At 40.3% G+C, this 21,594-nt stretch overlaps 1 protein-coding gene across 1 annotated transcript; it reads left to right on the forward strand.

Annotated features, from left to right (window-relative positions):
- Positions 1-668: 668 nt before the first annotated feature.
- On the forward strand, positions 669-21,565 carry c9h19orf44 (chromosome 9 C19orf44 homolog). Its single transcript, XM_036141613.1, has 10 exons — positions 669-1,101; positions 7,409-7,570; positions 9,659-9,780; positions 11,275-11,785; positions 15,079-15,418; positions 17,570-17,649; positions 17,828-18,320; positions 18,460-18,549; positions 19,747-19,913; positions 21,411-21,565. The coding sequence occupies exons 1-10, from the start codon at positions 955-957 to the stop codon at positions 21,456-21,458; spliced, it is 2,160 nt and encodes a 719-aa protein (XP_035997506.1). The 5' UTR covers positions 669-954; the 3' UTR covers positions 21,459-21,565.
- Positions 21,566-21,594: the final 29 nt, after the last annotated feature.

Here is a 21,594-nt window from a genome sequence, read left to right on the forward strand (position 1 = left end):
TCTGGCAGATTATACTCAGCCAGAAGTAGAGCTGGAAGCAACCAGTGCATAGGTGCAGCTTTTGGATGAGCATGTTAAGGACTCGCACCCTTTTAGCTACGGCTCATCTGTTTCTGCTTATCATAAGTAGATTATTAACAGGCATTTTCTCAGAAATCTTTTCGAATGCTGAGAATGGCTGGAAAAAACAACAAAAAATGCATTTCTTGGCTTTCACAGTGAATGAGCAAACGTGATTAAAATGTGTGTGTGTGTGTGTGTGTGTGTGTGTGTGTGTGTGTGTGTGTGTGTGTGTGTGTGTGTGTGTGTGTGTGTGTGTGTGCGTGCGTTTGCTTGCCATGGTATTGATGTATATTCATGTAGAATTTGAACCTTTTCTGTCCTGTAAGTTTTAAACTCTGTGGGTGGCTAACCCTCCCACAGCCAAACAAAGTTCAACAACACTCATGCCAGGGCAGCCTCAAGCATTGGAATTTATTTTGCTCTTCCTACCGCCAAATCTGGATACAACTGTGCAAAAACACAACAGACAGCCCCAGCCAACCAAAAAAAAATTTAAAAAATGACATTATCCGTTTTTCCAATGCCTGCAAATAAATTGGAACACTCTAACTGAAAAGTGAATGATCAAACTATAGGTGGCGCTACTAAGCTGCCGTGTTCCCTTCGATCTACAGAAGAAGAACGGAAGTTCTTCCATGGAAACGGCGGACGCTTGCCTGAGGAGCGAACAGTGAACACATCGCTACATGTTGTGTGTTTGGAAAACGCTGAATCGTTTAGGGTTTCCGTACGAATCCACAGGAAGGCTAATGTGCCGGTAAACGAGCTAATGTCGCTTCAGCTGCTAGCTAGCTGAGAACTTTTCTACACCGTAGTAAAAGTCATAGGGAATAAGGGAAAACAGAAACTTAGCACTGATTACCAAAAACGCTCAAGAGAAGCAGTTAAAAGATGTGGAAGGTAAGCGGACGGAGCTCGGCTCTGGAGCGGGCGCAGGCGCTGCTGTCAGCCAGGAGGAGCAGCGGAGGAGACGGAGGAGGAGGAGGAGGAGGAGGAGGAGGAAGAGGCTCCACGCAGGACTCACCGACCAAAACACAGGTATGCGCACTGTGACCAAGACACTGTCGTCTTTAAAGTGTGTTCTTATCGGAATGAAGACGGCCAGCGAAGCATCTACATGTTCTACTTCGCCATTTAATTAAAATCCTTCCAGTATGAGCAAGAAGGAGGTGCTCCTTGTTTTGGCTGCAAACGGATAGAGTTCACGGGCTCTACCTCTTGGGTCTACAGACATTGTAAAAATAAGAACATCCTAATCAGTTTTAAAGTGTAATTTGTGTGGATACAACACAGATAATCTACTATTTATTAGCTTTTAAAATGATCTGAGTCTTAGCCAAAAACGCAACAGATTCCGCATTGTTGTTATGAACGTCTTTGCTGCACCTTTGTTTGATCATCCTTCATGTCCATTTTTGCTCTCATCTGAATATCTTGCCAGCTTCAAGGCATGTCCTTAGACATAGCCAGTGTAAAAACCAGGAAGCATTAATTCACTAAAGGAGTTTCACAACACTAGTATCTGGGGTTCTTGGGATTCTACAGAAGTACTTCCTCCAGTGTGTAGAGCATCAAAGGCAGCTGAAACTAAAACAACCTGAGGGACTCAAATCTTCAAAGCCTCAGGCTATTCTCAAGGGTGTCTAAAGGAATCATCATTACATTGATTATTTGTGTTAAAACATTTAAGATGCCATGAAGCCATAGGATGTAAAACCATGTGTTTTAGCAATAAGTCTCAGTAGTCAGTAGAATTATGTATCAGGGTATAATAAAATCACCGGGTTGACACCAAGTTCTAAAATCATTGAAATTAAAAGATTGAAGCCAAACTGTAAGACCCATGAGTGAAAAACTAGGTACATTTTGTTTAATTAGCCTGTAGAACAGGAGCATTCAAACTTTTCGTCGTGTTTGCTAAATTGTCAAGTCAAAAGTACTGGAGGTCCAAAATGTAAAGGGGGCCTATTATGCTTCCTTCTATACAAGTTAAGAAAGGTAAATGGGGTATATAAAATGTGTTCATTACATTTTTCTTTACACAAAATTATTCTCATATTCCGATTTCACCTCCTTAGTTTCTCCTATTTTGAGCTCAGCTGTTTTTAAATGTTTTTAAAACATTAACAAAACATTTCCTTATTGCCAAAAAACTGCTTTTTTTTTTGTAGCACTTTGACTGTTTCTAAAAGTGAGGCTGGAATTCAATAACGATATATATCAATCGATAGACGTTTATCCATTGATACCAAGCTCTGCCCCCTTTAATGATGCATTCTTTTTTCTTTTTAAAAAACTTGCAGTGTTTGTAAAAAGTTGGTTAAATAAAGGGCTCAGTTTGAATTCAGTGATTGTGTGTTCTGTATCAAAAAATAGGTTACTAAGCAACAGCATAAAATGGCCCGGGGCTGCACTTGAAATATGTTTTGAATTTGTTGATAATTATACATATCAATCAATATGCTTTTTTTCTATGTCATCCAGCCCTATCTAAAAGCAGTAGAGACCCAAATGGAAGTAAGAAAAAGTGCAAAAAGGGAATTTGCCATAACAGGTCCCCTTTAATAGCTTCTTGAGGGCTAACCTAAATCTACTACAATCAAGAATTAAACCAAACATAAATAATCTGAGATTGTCATCAAAGCTGCAGTTGAGACAGTGGAGGTAGAGAAGTTGTTATATGTTTCTGTAAAAGATGAGCCAGGCAGTTCAGAACCAGTTGGATGAAGCAGAGAGATATTTATTAGTCTAGAGGGGCTCATGAGAACGAAATTATTAGGAGTGACCATTTAAGAGAACAATATACTTCAATACACATAAGTGTCCATGATTAGAGATGAATAAAGCAGATAAACTTCATATTAAACCTGTAATTCAGGTGCAGCAGAACATAACATTAAAAAGTTAAACATGTTCACTAGAATCGACTCCAACCTAACAAAATAAATCATAGTTGTATCCTTTTTAGGGATGCACCGATCCACATTTTTCACTTCTGATCCCGATACCTGAATTTGGATATCTCCTGATACCAGCACTATTCTGGTACCAGAGCTTTGTTTGATTTATTGTTACTGTCATTACTGGTTTTATTTTTTTTGAGAGACTGTAATAAACTCCTCTCTACATATAGTATGTGTAAATGTAGCATGTCTACCCCAAAACAAAAACAAGTCCGAAAAGCGGTAAATCGTGTTCGCAGGAAAATTCATATCCTGAAAACTAATGTGCAACTTTAAGGCTTTCAAATTTATTGCATTTATCAAATCCAAGACAGATAGCCATAAAAAGGGGAACTTCCCTGTTCTTCGGATGGTTTTGCTGCCCCAAAGTCTGCATTTCAGTGAAAGTCATTGGATAGATGTGCTCCTGTTTACTGTGGAATTAAAGAGAATTAGAGGTGTGGTTATTTGAAGACAAATAGTTGGGGGCGGCACAAAGTCAGCACAAGGGCCACAAACTGCCCTCAGGCCAGACTTTGGACACTGCTGCTGTAGAACTACTATTAACAGTAACAACTCTCAATTGTCATCTTTCTACGTGACTTTATGTGTTTCTCATATCATGGAAGAAAAAGATTGGCTTTTTCGTCTTTACATCATCATTTCAGTTTATTGAAATATGCTAATAAGTGGTGTGAAAAAGTGTTTGCCCACTTTTTGACATCTTATTATTTTTTTGTATATCAGACAAGTGTTTCAGAACATCAAACAAAATTAAACATTAGTCAAAGATAACACAAGTAAACACGTGATGCAGGTTTTAAATTAAGGTTTCTATTATTAAGGTGAAGAAAAAAAATCCAAACTGACATGGCCCTGTGTGAAAAAGAGAGTGCCCCCCTGTTAAAACATAACTGTGGTTTATCACACCTGAGTTCACCATCTCTAGCCACACCCAGGCCTGATAAGTGCCACATCTGTTCTCAACCAAGAAATCCCTTCAGTAGGAGCTGCCTGACAAAGTGAAGTACACCATCAAGCCAAGATCCAAAGACATTTAGGAAAAAATAAGTTAAGTAAGTAAATAAGTAATTGAGATCTGTCGCTCTGGAAAGTGTTCCAAGGCCATTTCTAAAGCTTTGAGACTCCAGTGAACCACAGTGAGAGCCGTTATCCGCAGATGGAGAAAACATGGAGCAGTGGTGAACCTTCTAAGGAGTGGCCAGCCAACCAAAATGACCACAAGATTGTCCAGGTACACCCTGGGCAGGTCGCCAGTCTGTCGCAGGGACGAAAAGAACATTGCTGAGCAAAAATAACATTAAGGCTAATCTCCTTCTTTTCATTTGGGAACATACAGGACTGTCTCAGAAAATTAGAATATTGTGATAAAGTTCTTTATTTTCTGTAATGCAATTAAAAAACATGAAATGTCATACATTCTGGATTCATTACAAATCAACTGAAATATCGCAAGCCTTTTATTGTTTTAATATCGCTGATTATGGCGTACTGCTGAAGAAAACCCAAATATCCTATCTTAAAATATTAGAATATCGTGAAAAAGTATACTAGTAGGCTATTCAACTAATCACTTGAATCGTCTAATTAACTCGAAACACTGCAGGGTTTCCTGAGCCTTGAAAAACACTCAGCTTGGTTCAGTAAACTAAATCACAAGTATGGTAGTGGTTAAGAGACGACATCAGATTCTCACAGTAACTGGTGTACTGACCATGGCATTACTGTCCTTGATTGGCCTGCCAATTCCCCTGACCTGAACCCCATAGAGAATTTGTGGGGTATTGTGAAGAAGAAGCTGAAAGACACCAGAGCCAACAATGCAAATGAGCTAAAGGCCGCTATTGAAGCATCCTGGGCATCCATAACACCTCAGCAATGCCACAGGCTGATTGCCTCCATGCCACGCCGCATTGATGCAGTAATCTGTGCAAAAGGATTGCCAACCAAGTACTGAGTGCATTAATGGACATTTTCAAATGTTTGATTTTGTTTTGCTGTTATAATTTTTTATATTTTACTTGGTCTGAAGAAATATTCTAATATTTTGAGATAGGATTTTTGAGTTTTCTTCAGCAGTACGCCATAATCAGCGATATTAAAACAATAAAAGGCTTGCGATATTTCAGTTGATTTGTAATGAATCCAGAATGTATGACATTTCATGTTTTTTAATTGCATTACAGAAAATAAAGAACTTTATCACAATATTCTAATTTTCTGAGACAGTCCTGTATTCTGTGGACTGATGGAACAAAAGTTGAACTTTTCAGAAGCTGTGTGTCCCGTTACAGCTGGTGTTAAAGTAACACTGCATTTCAGAACAAGAACATCATAGCAACAGTATAACATGGTGGTAGTGTGATAGTCTTGTCATGATTTGCTGCTGCAGGACCTGGAAGACCTGCTCTGATCAGTGGAACCATGAATTCTGCTGTCTACCAAAGAAATTCTGTAAAAGAAGGTCTGGCCATCTGTCCTTGACCTTCTGTTACCTCCAAATGGCTGAAGAAAAATGAAATGAAGACTGGAGTGCCTAGTCAAAGTCCTGACCTGAATCCTATTGAACTGCTGTGGGATGATCTTAAAAACGCTGTTCATGCTTGAAAACTCTCTGATGTGGCAGAATTACAACATCTCTACCTCTACAGCGCTGGAAAAGACTCATAGAAAGTTAGGGCAGTTGTTGCTGCTAAGGGCGCCCCAACCAGATATTAGTTTTAGGGGGCAATCACTTTTTCACACAGGGCCATGTAAGCTTGGATTTTTTTCCTTAATAATAAAACCATAATTTAAAAACGGCATTTTGTGTTTATTTTGTTGTTTTTGTGTCACAATCGTGCAATAAACATGAAATCAGGAAGGGGGCGAACAGTTTTTCACACCACTATATCTGTTTCTGCATCACTCTCTTAAGACCCGCTCCAGCCTTTCAGTCAGACTGATGTCTGGACTGTAACTATGATACTGCAACTCTTTGATTCTTTGTTTTGTAGCCATTTTGTTGCAAATTTGCTTACTGTCCTGCAAAATTGCTTAGTTTTGGTCCAGGCTTCAGCTGGTGAGCAGGACAATTTAAATTGCTATATACCGAGGACATCATAATTGACAGGGTATATATCCTGTGGCTGCAAAACAAGCTCAAATCATCAGCCCTTTACCACCAAGCTTGACAGCTGGTAGGAGCCAATTGTGCTAATTGGCTGTTTCGATTGGTCTTAACATGGCACTGTACATTATGGCCAGACATATTTCTGGACTTTGGACTCACCTGTTCCAGATGTCTTCTGGTTAATTCAGATGCAACTTTACAAACCTAAGCTGTGCTACTATATTTATCTAGCCTGGCTAGCCAGACTGACTTATGCCGTATACATGGCTAAGTCAGTCTGGTAAGGAGCTGATAGAGCCAGATTTCAAAGGCGGGACTTACAGGGTCAGCATCATCGGCTTAGAACCAGTCTGATAACTACAGAGGTAATCTAAAAAAAATCTCCACGCGAAGTGAAACATGTCATGCCATGGAGCAAACTCTCCAGAGAACAATTTGTTGCCATTTTGTCTAAAAAATCAGAGAATACATGGTGTGCTCACATGCACTTTCTTAATCTTCCAAGGCAAGCAAGCAACAAAAATCTCTGTATATATCTTCACTGTTATGGTAGCAGAAAAGGACTGCTGCATTATGGGTAAATCTGCGGCAGAGGGTGATGCATCGTAAAGTCCTCCCACGCTGTGATTGGTCCGCTCTGTTTTGGGCCTGAGGTACTGGTGCCGTACCAGACTGATTTACGCTCCATGTTAGTCAGTAAAGCTGCCCAGGCTGATATTTATCATTGTCTAGTTCAACCCTTCCAAACAAGTTAGACCCGTTCAATCTTTTGCCAATTGTCCTGTCCTAAACTTCAATCTTCACTATGCTAACAAAACCCCAAAGAATCCGAGAAGCAGCAGTTCCTCCAGCTTCCCCTCCTCGGCAGGTCAAGAGCTGTTCTAAATGTTTTCACGTGTAAGTAATCTCTCTCGGTAGAATGATGGACTTAACATTATTTAGAAATTAGAAGTTTGTCAGATTCTAGGCTTTGGCTTAACATATCTGTATGCTTCAGTGTTTACTTTGTTTTTCACTAACAGATTTTCAATTTCACTTCATCATTGTTCACAACTGATGACAGTGTGGAGTCTGTTCGATTTTTTCAAGATAAGTTTTTAAAATAAAAATGTCATTTCTTGGAAGTGACAATAAAATGAAACAAAAGGTCTAACATCTCATTCCATCTCTGTGCTGTAAAGCCGAATAAAATTCCACAGTAACTATTTACCTTTTGGACATGCTTTGTGCCAGAGTTTAGTACATAAACAAATGTGTTCCTTGTGTCTAGGGTGGTTCCTTCAAAACCAGATCGGTTCCTCCAAACAGCCACACGTTGTTCTCTGACCTGAGTGACCTGTCCTCTGACAGCTCTGTTTCCAAGCGTGCCGCTGACGCTCCTTCACCTGCTAATGCACGAGAAAAACCTGGGAAAAAGTCTGAATCAACCAAGGTAATATACGGTGACGTCATTGTTACCATTGTTTTATCTCCTTAGGAATGTACAATGCAAGGGGCATTCTTTAGCACCCCTTAGTATGTGATGTGCTTAAAGCCTTGAAAATAAATTGCTATAACATAATTTCACACTGAAACAATCAGAACAAAATCAACCTAATAATTCAAATATTTCAAGTCAAACAAAACAGTACGGTGTTTTCATCATTTCTATTTTCCTTTTTTAAGTTAATTTGAATTTCTAGGAATCTCTGATTAGTAAATCCATGCCCTAGATTCATACTGCAGGTCTCGAAGCTAAATTCCAATTCTTTTGCTGAAATACGATTATTTTGTGTTGTCGTTCATACTAATATTTAAATGGGACCGCCATCAGATTTCTTTCTGAAAGTTTAAGACCCCAAGTTCACGACAGCACATGCAGAAGGAGAAAGTAGACATCACAGAGTAGCGTACTGTTTCCGGAAGTAGTAACGGATGTAATTGTTACTAAAAGCATTCATTAAAGACAATAATAAAAAAAAACATAGAAATAGAAACTGATATGCGACCCATATTCCACTATTTCATGGCTGTTTGAATGGCCCAACTGCAATCTTTTTAACCCCAAAATAAATCCCAGTAGTGTCACTAACATAATCAGATACATATCCATCACTTTTCAAACCACACAGACATCTATTCAGCAGTGGCAGCCTTCGCTCATCAAAAGGCCATTGTTAAAAGAACTAGACTTGATCCTGCACATATTTAAAGAGTGAGTGAGGAGTTTGAACTGTAAGAATTAGAAACCTTTACATGCACTAAACTAAATACACGCCTCATGCTAGTGCACAATCCTCTGGAGGAAACAAGCCTTCATCGAGGGACTTTTCTTTTACATAAATGGCTACATCTCGGGTAAATGATATTTTCTTATGTGAATGGACAACAGTTATGCATACCATGCTGTTTACACATCTTACCATGTTATGCACTCGCTGGAGGAGCTGCTGCTTAGCAACGGCTCCGCTCCTTGTCGTGTCATAGTCAGAGAAAGTTGTCCCGGGTTGTCCTCAGTTTGCTGCTTATTGCTACTAAAAACAGCATGGACTCGCTCCATCGCTCCATCAGTCAGTCAATTATTATTATTATCAAATTAAGTCTCTTAGCTCATAATACATATGGGTGAAAAGCATTTTTCTTAACCAGACAACTATAAATTCAGGTATAGTTCCTTTGACAGCTGTGCTGTTTGTTTGTTTTTTTACTTTTATTCCTGTTATAATGTGGTCTTAACATTGTGGACTCCCATTGCTCGACAACTTTATAAAAACACAGTGACGCCGTTATCCACTGTTACAGTTTTTGTTTTTTTATTTTTTCTAGCAAAGGTTTATTGAACACTTCTAGTACTTCTTGCAATTATGTCCCCCATTACTTCCGTAAACATTGCGGTGCTGTATAACGTTTACTTTCTCCTTCTGTTATCTGGGGATGCGGGTTGCTTTGGGGTCTTGAACTGTTCAGACCGCCTAATGGCGGTTGCATTTAATTAGTAGCATGAACAACCACACACACAAAAAATCGAATTTCAGTAAAAAACATGGAAATGAGCATCAACATATACAGTGTGAATGTAGCCTAAGGTTAAAACTTTAGGCTTTAGGTGAGTTTGGCATGAAATGAAGGATGGATAAAGCAGAAAGGTGGCTTACACCCACTGTGGAGTATTGTCTTTGGTGCTGTGGTCATGTTTCTCCTTCAAAGACCACAGAGACCCTATTAGAGTCCACTGCATCATTGACTCTTAAAAATGTTATCAATACATCTTTGGGGACTTGTACACTGAACAGAGCTCGGCCTCAGTTGCTAACAGTAGTCACCTGGCAATCGGAATGTTGTCAGTTTGATTTCAGCTTCCCTTGGGCAAGGCACTAAACCTCATTTTGCATACCGATCTCTATATTGGTGTATAAATGTATGCAATGAGAGAATGAAACTAGTGCAAAAGAACTTTGTGTGGTCAGAAGGACTTAATCTGTTTTTAGTCTATTTACCATTTAATTGAGACCTAAGCTTTGGATTGATTCTTTTCCTTTAGGATCTCAGGCCTCAGAGTTCACTGGGAGAAGGAAGCAGGTTCTTAAAGAAGGCTCCAAAGCCAGCTAACAGCAGCCACTCACCTGTCAGCCAGAACCAAGCACAGCCTGCGGTAGAACCAAGGTGAACTTCTATTCCTATAAAAGACACGGGCATAAATAGAGAAGGTTCCATGTACAGCGTTATTACTTAAAGGAGAAGTCCGGTCAACAAGGAAAAAATCAGTGGATCATTAGCTATACCTAAAACTAATACGTCTGTGGTGATTTAATGAATTTAGCGGTAATCAATAAGAAAATAAAAGCATAAATTGTCGTCTCAATCACTGTGTATGGGGGCAGCCATTATTGCCCAGATATGGGCAATAATGGCTGCCCGACATCACATCCTGTGACGTAATGTTTTGAGGCACTGCGCTCTACAAGCTAATTCAATAGGAGCTGTTGTACACAGCTGCGATCAACAACAATTATTTCGGATTTCCAGAGGACTTCACCATTGAAATTCGCGAGAGCTATTGTTGGAGCAACAATGCCCACGTGCATGGCAGTTGGATGTTCCAATACATTGAGTAAAAGTGAAAAAAAGCATTAGTTTTTTCACCTTTCCAATTCATGATCCACCACGGGCTGTTTTGTTGGATTGCCTACTTGAAGAGGGAGGATTTGTCATCGAACTTCTGGCCAGAGAGAAAACACGTCATCTTTAGCCAACATTTCGAGGAAGAATGTCTTCAAGATGACATGAGAGCGAGAATTTTCGTTAGGTTTGTTTGTTTTGTCATTTGTTTACCTTACCAGAGGGGCGGAGTGTTACCCCACACCTGGAAAGAATGCTCACTGTTGCGAAGCCCACTTATTTTATGCAACTTTGGTTTTATTTTTTCTAAAGTTGCTTTTTTGGGATTGTAGCTGCAGCGCGTCATCCTGACAGGAGCAGAGTAAACTCAGAAAGAGCCGCCTTGCACGTATTTTCTGCAGTTTACGGTTGCAATAACTGATGATAACTGCTGAAAGTACATTAGGCGGTGCAGATCAAACTGCATTTTCAAGAAAGATTTGGTCCACCAGCACAGGTAGCTGATGCAGATGTAAGATTTTAGTTTTTAATTTGGGCACAATTATTACAGAAAAGCTAAAATCCTACAATTGTTAATGTACAAACAAATGTTTGTGTTGTACTTAACAAATGTTAAGTACAACACAATGTATTCATCTTTTAATAAACACCAATGATATTTAATTACTCAAATGGTGCAGACTTTGGTGCATTAAAATCTGCTTTGAAATCAGTTATTAAAATTGGATAATTACAGCAAGCATTTCCAAAGAACAACTGATCTAAATACTGTTCTTATGTTGATAGACCATAATGAGTTCAGTTTGAAGAGTCAAATTAAATTATTCAAAATTATTTGCAAACTGGATAAATACAACAAATGAACAAAACAATTTTTTAACATTGTATCTACTATAATTTACATATTCATTTCCTACGAAAAATCCTGGTAGCTTTTTTGATAACTTTGTTAAAATCACTCCTCTTCTTTGGAATAATGGCCCCGCGGGTGAAAAGACGTGGTTGTTTATTAATTCATCTTTGGTTCTCGTTGCTCAGATATGTGTCGTCTTCTCAGCGTGGCTCTCAGGCTCCAGCTCTGCGTAGACTGGCGGAAATCGAGAGTCGCGTCCGAAGGCGCAAGCAGGAGCTGGAAAAAGCTAAACAGGCCACAGCAGCTGCTCTCAGTCTAACCGCAGACTTGGAAATCTCCCCAGCAGCAGCCATCCAGAATATGGAGGCCTCTGAGGAGCTGTCAGCACAGTCTGACAGTGACCAGAGCCGGAAGAAAAACCGTTTCCTCAAAAAGACGAGAGCAGGAGCTGCTGAACGCGCTAATGCCGCTCGCCCTGACGCAACAAATTCTGCAGAGGCTGGTGTCAAATCCACATCCAGGGCTGCTGATCCAGTTCTACATTTTGGAGGGTTGGAGCGGACGCCAAGGAGAATAATGAGTGGTGTAAGCTTGGAAAGTGATGAAGAAGACATAAAGAAACTGCTTGGTGACTCAATTGAATCGATCAGCATATTAGGACCCGGGAGAGTTTCAGCAGTGAAAAGGCCACACAGGGTAGGTTTGCATTCACTCCGTCTAATTGCCTCCCTTTGAGGCAGTCTGACTAAAAAACCCACTGGAAAATCATTTTCATGGTATTCGGAATGTTTTTATTTCTTTTATCTCAATGCTTAAACGAGAATTTTCATGATAAATAGGTGACTGCATTTCAAGTCATCAGTGTCAAGTGTGTGTTGAATACAATCAGGAATGATTCCTGTTTCAAAGATATGTTTCAATGATTTCATTTAATGTTTACTGCTATGAAGAGGTAGAGGTCAGAAGCACTAGCTGTTTCTGCACAATTATTGGCAGCAGCCTAAAGATTTATCTCTCAGCATATAACTGACTGGCTGCTTTGTGTGTCTGGCATTGGGTTGAAAAAACAGCACCAAAACACATTCAAACAGAACCAGCTTTTATGGCCCAGATAATTAGCACAAACTAAGAATCTGACTTTGGTTCCCAGTGCTCATATCGTACAGATAATAACCGTAAAAATGTAAAGTATATAAAATTAAAAAATGAACTCTAAGCTTAGAAACAGTGGCCGTTACATTAACAAAACAAATGGTTAAGATTGAAAGATTTGCTTTAACCTGTAGGGAGTTTCCTTTTCTCTACAAGTTTTTAAATTAGATGAAAACCTAAAATGAATAATAGCACATAGAATATTATTAAACTACCCCTTTTCCTCCTACTGATGTACCTGCCAGGCGAGGCATTTTAATTGCATTAATTAGTTGATCATCTGCAAATGTAAGCATCTCTTCACAAGCAGAATTTTCTGCAGACTAGAGAAGGAAAGGCTGGGCGAGATTCTCACATTGTAATAATCTGGAGTGAAAATACCACAGTTTTACAGGATGACGTTATTCACACAAAACTTTAAAGGAAGATATGACATGATCTGATCATTTCTTGGCGAATACCACTTCCTGGTAGTTTTGATTGATTCAGAGGTGATGACACACAAAGTGGAAATATAACTGTGCTGCAGGTTATTTGATGGAGGTCATGGCTTTGAATAAAAGCGGAACGTTAAAATATTACAAAATGCTGCCAATTATGCATGACTTCATACAAAAGGCTTCAGAAGGCATGCTGTTTGTTGGTGTGTTTAGAAACAGGAAATGGTGGGAGTTCTTAGCTTTGATACATTTAATAAATAAGAAAAAATGATAATGTTTTCCACACTTGATCTTTTCATGGCTAGTTGTAGCAGATTGAGGGAATATTAACTGATTACATCAGTTAATATTACATCTCTAGATCCAATTGCTTTCATGTAAAACAGAGAAGCAAAAACTGTTCCATCAGAAGCTAAAACCAGGTAACACATTGGTTATTATCGTACTATTACATAACATATTTATTTTTTATTTATTTAGTTATTTTTTGACGCGATATATTTAATAATAAGTTGCTAAAGGTTGTAATAGCTTTCAAATTGGCTGTTAGAATAAAGCTGGAAGTCAGCTGTTTAACAGCGATGCCGTTCATAGCTTTCTTACTGTAGTTTCAAAATAGGGTTAACTTAATAAAGACATCATGTGTTTAAATCCTTCCTTTTCACATTTACATCATTCAGATGTGGTCAGAACTGCAATGCTTTGGTCTGAATCCCTCTTATCCACCTGTATCTTTGGCATCCTTCAGCTCAGACTACAAAAATCGCACAGATAAATAAAAATTAAAGACTGGTAAGCTGGAAGTTCAACTCTGCAGCAAATATTGCAATGTAATTGTTCAAAAAATGCAATCAAAAACAGAATTAAAAAAGTTATTACCCAAACATATTACCCAAAAACTATAAAGATGTCTACTCAGCTCCAGGAGAGACTGCATTCAAATTCACTGAACTCCTACAGAACTCCAAGTAGACGACAAAATGTTTTTAATGGCTAAAATAGGTGGATTTTTCAAATGCCCCTTTTAAAAATAGTGGTTTAAGGTTCCACACCATAATCTCCAAACAGTTTTGTTTTTTCTCTTTCTTGTAGGTAAGATAAAAATGTAGTTGCCTTCTTTTAACCATCTGACCAGAAGGGAGCAACATCAGGTGGGAGAAGGAAGCAGTGTTCATCCTTCAAGCATCTGGAAACAGCTCTGACCACTCGCCCACCTTCTCATTAAAACAATTAAACCATTAGAACTTGTGTGATGGAAAACTAGCCAGTTTTAAACAAGAACTTTTCCTGTAACAGAACATTGTCTAGAGGTGTGACAACACAGTGCCAAGCAGGAAAGGCATCAGCAATGACCTTAGAGAAGCCATTTCTGCTGCCACTCATTCTGGGAAGGGTTATAATGTAGGCTTCCTCTAATGGAAAGAAATTCTAAACCTGATTATTTTAGTTAATATTAAAATCATGGTTATTTCAGTCACTTACATAACGAATAGATAAAAAGTAAACCACCTTAAACATTGCATTTTCTCTGAGACATTTTTGTTGAATATAGTAATTATTCAAGTGAAGGTTCTCATGTGAAAATAACTTTTTGCTCCTCCTCGCTGCTCAGCCTTTATATGGCAAGGAGGGGGAGGAGGGTCATATTTGCAAAGCAGGAAATGCCAAATAATAATATAAATATAAGTGTTTTTGATGATTACATACATTTTGTAATTAGCGGTCAGATCAAAATATAACAATTCCTTTGATTAATTAAGCTCTATTATAAGCCCTTTTCTAAACAATTTGAAGTCAACTATCCTTCAGTGAAAAATCTTATTTGTGAGTGAATAATATTTAAGACAGCTGCCAAACCTACCTGGAGTGTGAGTCTCAGCAGGTTCACCCCGAGGTCAGTCTGTGCAACATTCACAGGAATGATAAAAAGTCTTATGCCAAGCACAGCAGCAAATTTCCATGGGAACGGGATAAAAAAGATGAACGGGATTGTTGAAATAATCCAGCCGAGGCCCAGACCTCAACCTTATTGAAATGTCACAGGGGGACCTGAGAGAGCTGTGCATAAACGCGAGTCCATTAACCTCCTTTACCTGCAGCAACACTATGAAGTAGAGGGCTGTCCACTTCCTCCACAGTACAGTAAAAGCTGCTCAGGAGAATTACTACAGCTGGTTCTGACTGGATCCTAAGGACTCAGTTTTTTATACAGTGAAATGTTATACCCGATAAGCGGTGGGGAATGTGTTTTTAAGCAGAAAATGTTAGATTTCTACCTGGATTGTAATCATTAAATGACATTGCTGCTCTGACAAAGTAAAAAGGCAAGGCACGTTTATCTATATAGCACTTCCCAGTAACAAGATGATTCAAAGTGTTGTGTTTCCACTCATACAGACACTCAGCAGTCCCAATAAGAGGGTTGAAAGCCCCGCCTCTCCTGCTGCTGCCCACCCTTCATCGCCCTCCAACAGCGCGCCGGCTCGCTCTCCTCTCTCTTCTTCACATGGCAGTTCCCCTTTTCGATTCACCGGCCAGGCTAAGGCCCGCTTCAGTCCGTCCGTGCTCTCCCCATCGCCCTCTCCTCCTCCTGCCCCCCCCTCACATCCAGACAGGCTGCAGCCCTCCCACTCGTCCTCGTCGAGTCACGCTGAGGTACTTTCTCTGGAGGAGTTGTTCCCTGTGGAGCCTGCTTCAGAAGATCCACGCAGTCACCTGAGTTCAGTTTCTTCAGAAGGTGAGAGCTGCTCAGAGGGGACAGCAAATGCAGCTTGTCTGTTCTTAGTGAAAGTGATCAGTAATGTTCAGCATTATTTAGCCTTCATCAGAAATGGCTGCCTATTGATCTTGTAAATATGCCTTTAAGTCCATTATTCCACTATCCTGTGCATCCTAGAAGGCTCAGAGGGTGCATACTTTCTTCTTTTGCAGAACAAACGCACTGTGCTTGGTGGAATCTTACTGGAAAAGTATTCACAACCATTGACCTTTTCACATTTGGAACTCTCCAACCAAAATCTGCAATATATTTTATTTGTTTCCTACGTTAGGAACGTCCTCCCCCGCCTCTTCAGAGTCAGCATGGAACTCTTGGCTGCTTCTCTGCTCAATAATGTTCCCTAACAGAGCAGCTAGATTTATGCTTAAAATAAAACAAACATTTACTCTTTAGTAGACTTCTGTAGATAGTTGGCTGTTCAGGATTTTATTCACCAGTATCAGAATAAACAGAGTTGAATTAAGGCTCTACCAAGAATCTTGTTGATATTGTTTTCCCAGTATCAGTGTGTGCAGATTTGGAATTGCTTAGGACTAGAATGCAACAGTTGTTGGCTAAAATACACTCGTTCATCCCCTTTTCACATCATGCAGTCTGCAGGATCTGCTGTTAGAAAAAGGACGGAGCGGTCATAGCAGATGTCACAGAGCTGCTTTGACCGTACAGACCGGAGGCTTTTTGAAGCTGCCTGCACTGGTCTGGATGAGCCTGCTGAAACTGTCACTTCATGCATCAGTTTATGTGGGAGCATGCGTCTGCAGACCAAGGCCTTTCACACGTACAACAACAATCATTTCACATCTGAGGAAGAAACGTAGGAACAGGGGAGAGGCTTTCAGCAGTGGAGGCCGCTCCCCATATAAGCAGGCCAGGAACAAGCTCACCAAGGAGATCAGGGCAGCTAAAAGGTGAAAGATCTCTGCAGACGCCATGCATCCTGGACAGGAACTGTTTTGACTTTTATCAGCATTGCAGAGCGATAATTCCAAAAACCAGCCTCCACAGGGACAGTTTCTTCCTCCAGGCTGTGGCTCTGATAGACACTTAACTGTCAGGGAACCCAGATCAATAGCATGCTTATTTGCAACAATCCAACTTTATCTTCCTCCTTTGTGAAACATGAACCTATACCTATTTACATAAGAAGAAAAAAGCTCAGATCTTGATCTCTTTGAGATTCTGCGGGGTAGCAGGCTGTAAATGCAAGACACTTCTCAAACCTGTCCCTGCTGAAAGTAAGGAAAGGGGCAAACCTTCCTCAGATTAATGTCAGACTGGTAGACTGCTTCAGGAAGCATCCCACTGAGCATTAAATGGGGTGTCCTGGTTTTTATGACTGGTCCAACTATCCTTTGCACTGCAAAAAACGGATCTAAAAAGAAGTAAAATGTTCTTAAAGTTAGTGTATTTGTCCTTGATTTGAGTAGGTAAATAAGATGATCTGCCAATAGAATAAGAACAATTCATCTCCAGCATCTTATTTCAAGTGCAGGATGTCTAATTATCCTATTTAAGGGGTCAAAATACTCATTGCATTGGCAGATAGTCTTATTTACCTGCTCAAATCAAGGACAAATACACTAACTTTAAGAACATTTTACTTCTTTTTAGATCCGTTTTTGCATTGCATGCTCACATGTTCCTTGCCTTGTTGGATAGAGCCTCAGTCTTACACGTCCACGCCTGGCTCTGCTGATGGTTCCCCAGGTTCATGCTTCACAGCATGTTAGAAACACACATGGCAGAGTGGAGGAAGGACATTGACAATTGTACCAATAATATTGCCATCACATGATAGTCCTTTATAGTAAAGTGCTGGGCTGAATTCAGATGCCTGCCATGAATTTTAGGTTTTTATTGGTGAAACATTTAAAAGGTCTGTCATTTTCCCTCCACAATCCAGCACCTTTTGGTGGTCTATCATATGAAATCCCTTTAAAACATGGTGCAGTGAGTGGTTGGCGCATTACAAAATGTGAAAGGCTTAAAGGATGTGAAGACATTAGCTCTTAGATCTGCTACATCTGTCTGAGCCGCCAGCGCGCATCAACATTAATAGCCTCTTTTTTTTTAAGAGAAGCCTGAAGCCTGTTCCCTGTTTTTCTGCAGATTTCAAGATCAATGTGATGACACTTGATGAGCTTATTCCTGCACTTCCTGGAACAGCTTCAGAAATGCCAGGAAAACAGGTGCGAAATGAAAGATGTGACCTAAGATGAGTCTAGTAATGTAAAATTGGTGAGAAACAGCCTTTATATAAACCCCTCATCACTTAGAGAAGCATTGCTTTTCCGTTTCTCTTTTTGTTCAGGATCTCGTCAGCTTGCTGAGACTCATTTTACTGCTTTGCTCTTGCTGCCTTAACAGGATCAAAACAAACTGGCCGGCCCTGCTCCTGGATCCAATAGTAGACACCAGCAGTCGCCCCGGGAGGAGGAGGAGGAGGAGGAGGAGGAGGAGGAGGAGGAGGAGGAGGAGGAGGAGGAGGTGGTGCCGAACTATCAGAGTGACTTTGACAGTGATTCTAGCACCAGGCAGGTTTCAGAGCATCTGGGAGATGATGATGACGATGGAGCAGAGGGGCGATCAGAGGTCGGAGAGAAGGTTGCCGGGTCCGAGAGGTCTCACAAGAACACAGACGATTATTCCAGTGTTTTCTCTGAACCGACTCACTCCAGTGTCTCCCGGACTTTGGATGGCAGTCAGAGATCAGAGTCGTTCAGCAGAAGCAGAACTTCACTGACACACAGCAGCCGGAGCTCACCTCAGCCGCAGAGGAGGCGCGCTTCAGCCAGGAGGAATTTGAAGGACGCAGCAGTGCAGACTCAGCCCGGTCCACTGGCTGACTCCTGGTCAGCTGGTTAGTCTGCTCGTGTGCTAGTTTGCACACTTCAAATATAACAGAGAACAGTTCTCCCTCACGTTGTTCTCGTTACCATTTGACGAACCAAGTTGGGATCATGTTGATGAAACTTTTTCTGATTCTTACCTCTCTTCAGGCATGCCCCCACTGGACCCCATGGTGGGCAGGATCTACATGAAGCCCACTCCTGCGCTCCCCCACACCGTCGGCGCAGAGAGACTGGAAGGTACGTCCGACAGGCAGGTCCTGAGCAGACAGCCCGATTATTTTACACAACAGGTGAAACTGAAGCTTATGGTGCTGAATTTGCACCTCAGAATTAAAGTGGTAAAAGCAAAAAAAAAAAAAAAAAAAAAAATTCTAGAAGCTTTTATTGCGTTTTTAAAAATATAAAATTATATTATAATAGTAATATATTATGTATAAAATGTTGAAATCTGTTTTTCCATCCATCTGAATTAGGTGTGGAGCTCCGGTCCTCAACAGCCAGCGTCCTGCAACGTTTAGACTCGATCTGTTTCAGACCAGGGATTCATCTAAAAGTTGCAGGATGCTGGCCCTCGACAACGGGAGTTCAACACCCTTGAAGATGAATTATCAGATTCATATTTTTTAGTTCTTGATGTGAAGTAATATAAAGAAGGGTTGTTTGTTTTGTTACATAAAATAAAACAGAAGGAGGGGCTCACACACGGCACGGGTCAGAACCGTAAGACTCTCAGAACGACACAAACCACTGAGAGCTCTTTTTTTCTGTTCAATCAAAGCTTTTTAAAATGTCACCCACTTGGAGATGATCAATGTTTTCAAAAAGATGAGCGGAACTGCAGAAGGTGTTTGTCTGACTGGCTCTCTGAACCTAAAGTGGTGCTGTCTCTCCATCTATGGGTGGAATCTGACTTTGCAGGCTGCTTTAAGGGACCAACAGACCTGTTATTAGTTGTTGCTGTGGAAGGAAACAGCATCCAGCTTTCATATTCTAGCACTTGATCTTGGTTTTCTTACCATTCTGTTCTATTCATGGACTTTTTTAGTTTTATTTACTTTAACATGCAATCCACTGCAGAACTATGCAGACTAACAAATGTGAAATATATTTCAAGTTAGAAGGCTTTAAATATATAGGGTATTCACACATTATGGCTGCTGCTATTGTTTTGTTTTCTGAAAAACCCAATGAATTTTCTGTCCTTTTTGATGACACATCCATGTATTCAGATACTTTTGTCTGACCATTTTACTAACGCAAAAATAGTGTGTTTTGTCCAATACTTCAGAGAAATCTATACTGAAAAAGAAAATTTCCTCTGTGATCTGTAAGCTCTACAAGTATCAGGACCTTTACTATAATGCCTGTAAAGATATCAAACCTCAGGAGTTCTGCTGTCACGGTATTGACCAGGTTTTATTTTGACTCCATCAGCCATCAGCACGTTCGACCCGGCTGTTTTTGCACTCAATGAAGTGCTGAAACAGCAGCTCGCCATGACCAAGCAGTTCATGGACCGCAGCGAATACCTCCATTCCTGCCTGCTGCGCAGCCTGGAACCGCCCAACTACAGATACACCACGCTGGAGGAGACCCTCCAGGTAAGCCTTACACACCTGTTCCTGTTACTTTTATAGGATCTTCATTGGTGATTTATGGTACTTTGTGTCTTAGAATGATTTTGATGACGTACGTTTCCTCTTTAGCTTTTCCAAATTATCGTTTTGTTTGTTCAGCCCCCCGATAATGAACTACAAAGTGCGCGCTCTCTTCTCTCAGGGTGATTGTCGTTGATTTCCGTGAGGGGGCTGTTGTTATGCATCATTTCATGCAAAGGATTTTTCCTTCCATTTAACAAGAATCCTCTGTTTGTTGGTTTATCTGCGGGCTGTACAGCACCACAGTCGCCTTGCAGCAAGAAGGTTCTGGGTTCAAAGTCCTGCCTGGGGTCTTTCTGCATGTTCTCACTGTGCATGTGTGGGTTCTCTCCAGGTACTCCAGCTTGCTCCCAGAGTCCATAAAAATGCCTGCTAGGTTAACTGGTCTCTTGAAATTGCCCTTAAGTGTGTGTGTGTGTGTGTGTGTGTGTGTGTGTGTGTGTGTGTGGATGGTTGTTTGTCCTGTCACCCTGTGATGGACCTGTCCAGGATGGACCCTGCCTTTTGCCCAGTGACTGCTGGAGAAAGGCACCAGCACCCCCACAACCTTGCACCGAAAAGTGGTGTATGGATAATGAATGGGTGTGTTGGTTTATCACTAAAGAATCCTAATACAGTCATTAGTAGGGGTTCAGTGGTACTTTGAACCCCTACTAATGTTTGGTACTAATCGGTACCAAACATACCTGATACAGCCTCGGTTCAGTACCATGTGGACCAAATAAACACAAAGTTGTTTTATACTCAAACACATATAGAATGTTTATGTGAGGAACTAAGAACCCAATGTCACGTTCTGTAGGGCAACTTTAAAAAGAGACACTAAAACAAAAACTTTTCCCTACAGCTCATTCAGGTACAGCTGGGACTTAAAACCAGTTTAATTCCCAAATGTGGGCACCACCTTATTTAAGAATTTCTAAACAGTTACGCTGTTTTCAAGTTGTATAATCTATCAGTGAAGACATTGGGTATGCCTGCTTACACATTAATCATTGAGAAAAATTCAACCAAATGTCAAATCGGTTTAACTTATATTACATTTTAGAAAATACAAAAATCAAATTAATTTCATAAATTAAAGTGAACTAGAAGCTCATTGAAGTGAGATTATTTTTCTCCACAGGAGTGTACCAAGCCATGATGAAGTTTGTGGTTGTAACGAGACACACTGGCAAGGTTCAAGGGTTCTTTCAGTAATTTAACCATTTCCATTGTTCCAAGATTTTAATCCTGATTTCAATGCAATGTCAGGATTTGCACACGCATAGTAGTGCAGTTACTACAGGTCACAAGTTTTTATTATTCAGCACTTCGTCTTCTTAGTATATCCATGTCTCTGTATGATAATCATTGTATGCTTCATTACAAGCCTAAGTTAAACAGGATTATCCAAACCACATAAATGATTCAACCTTTCTCCCCCCCACCCCCCCACAGAACATCTGTAAGCACAGACATCCCAAACCTACAGTGGAGAAAGCTTAGAGGAGATTCTGCAGGAAATGATGGCATACCTGTGTTGCAGCTGCTTCAGAGACATCCTGAGGAGTCTTCCAGTTTCACTTGCTGCTTTGCCAAAACATTTTAATAAAGAATTTATATAGAAAAAAAAAACAATTGT

This window comes from Fundulus heteroclitus, chromosome 9 (assembly GCF_011125445.2).
Source record: "Fundulus heteroclitus isolate FHET01 chromosome 9, MU-UCD_Fhet_4.1, whole genome shotgun sequence".
Taxonomy (NCBI): Eukaryota; Metazoa; Chordata; class Actinopteri; order Cyprinodontiformes; family Fundulidae; genus Fundulus; species Fundulus heteroclitus.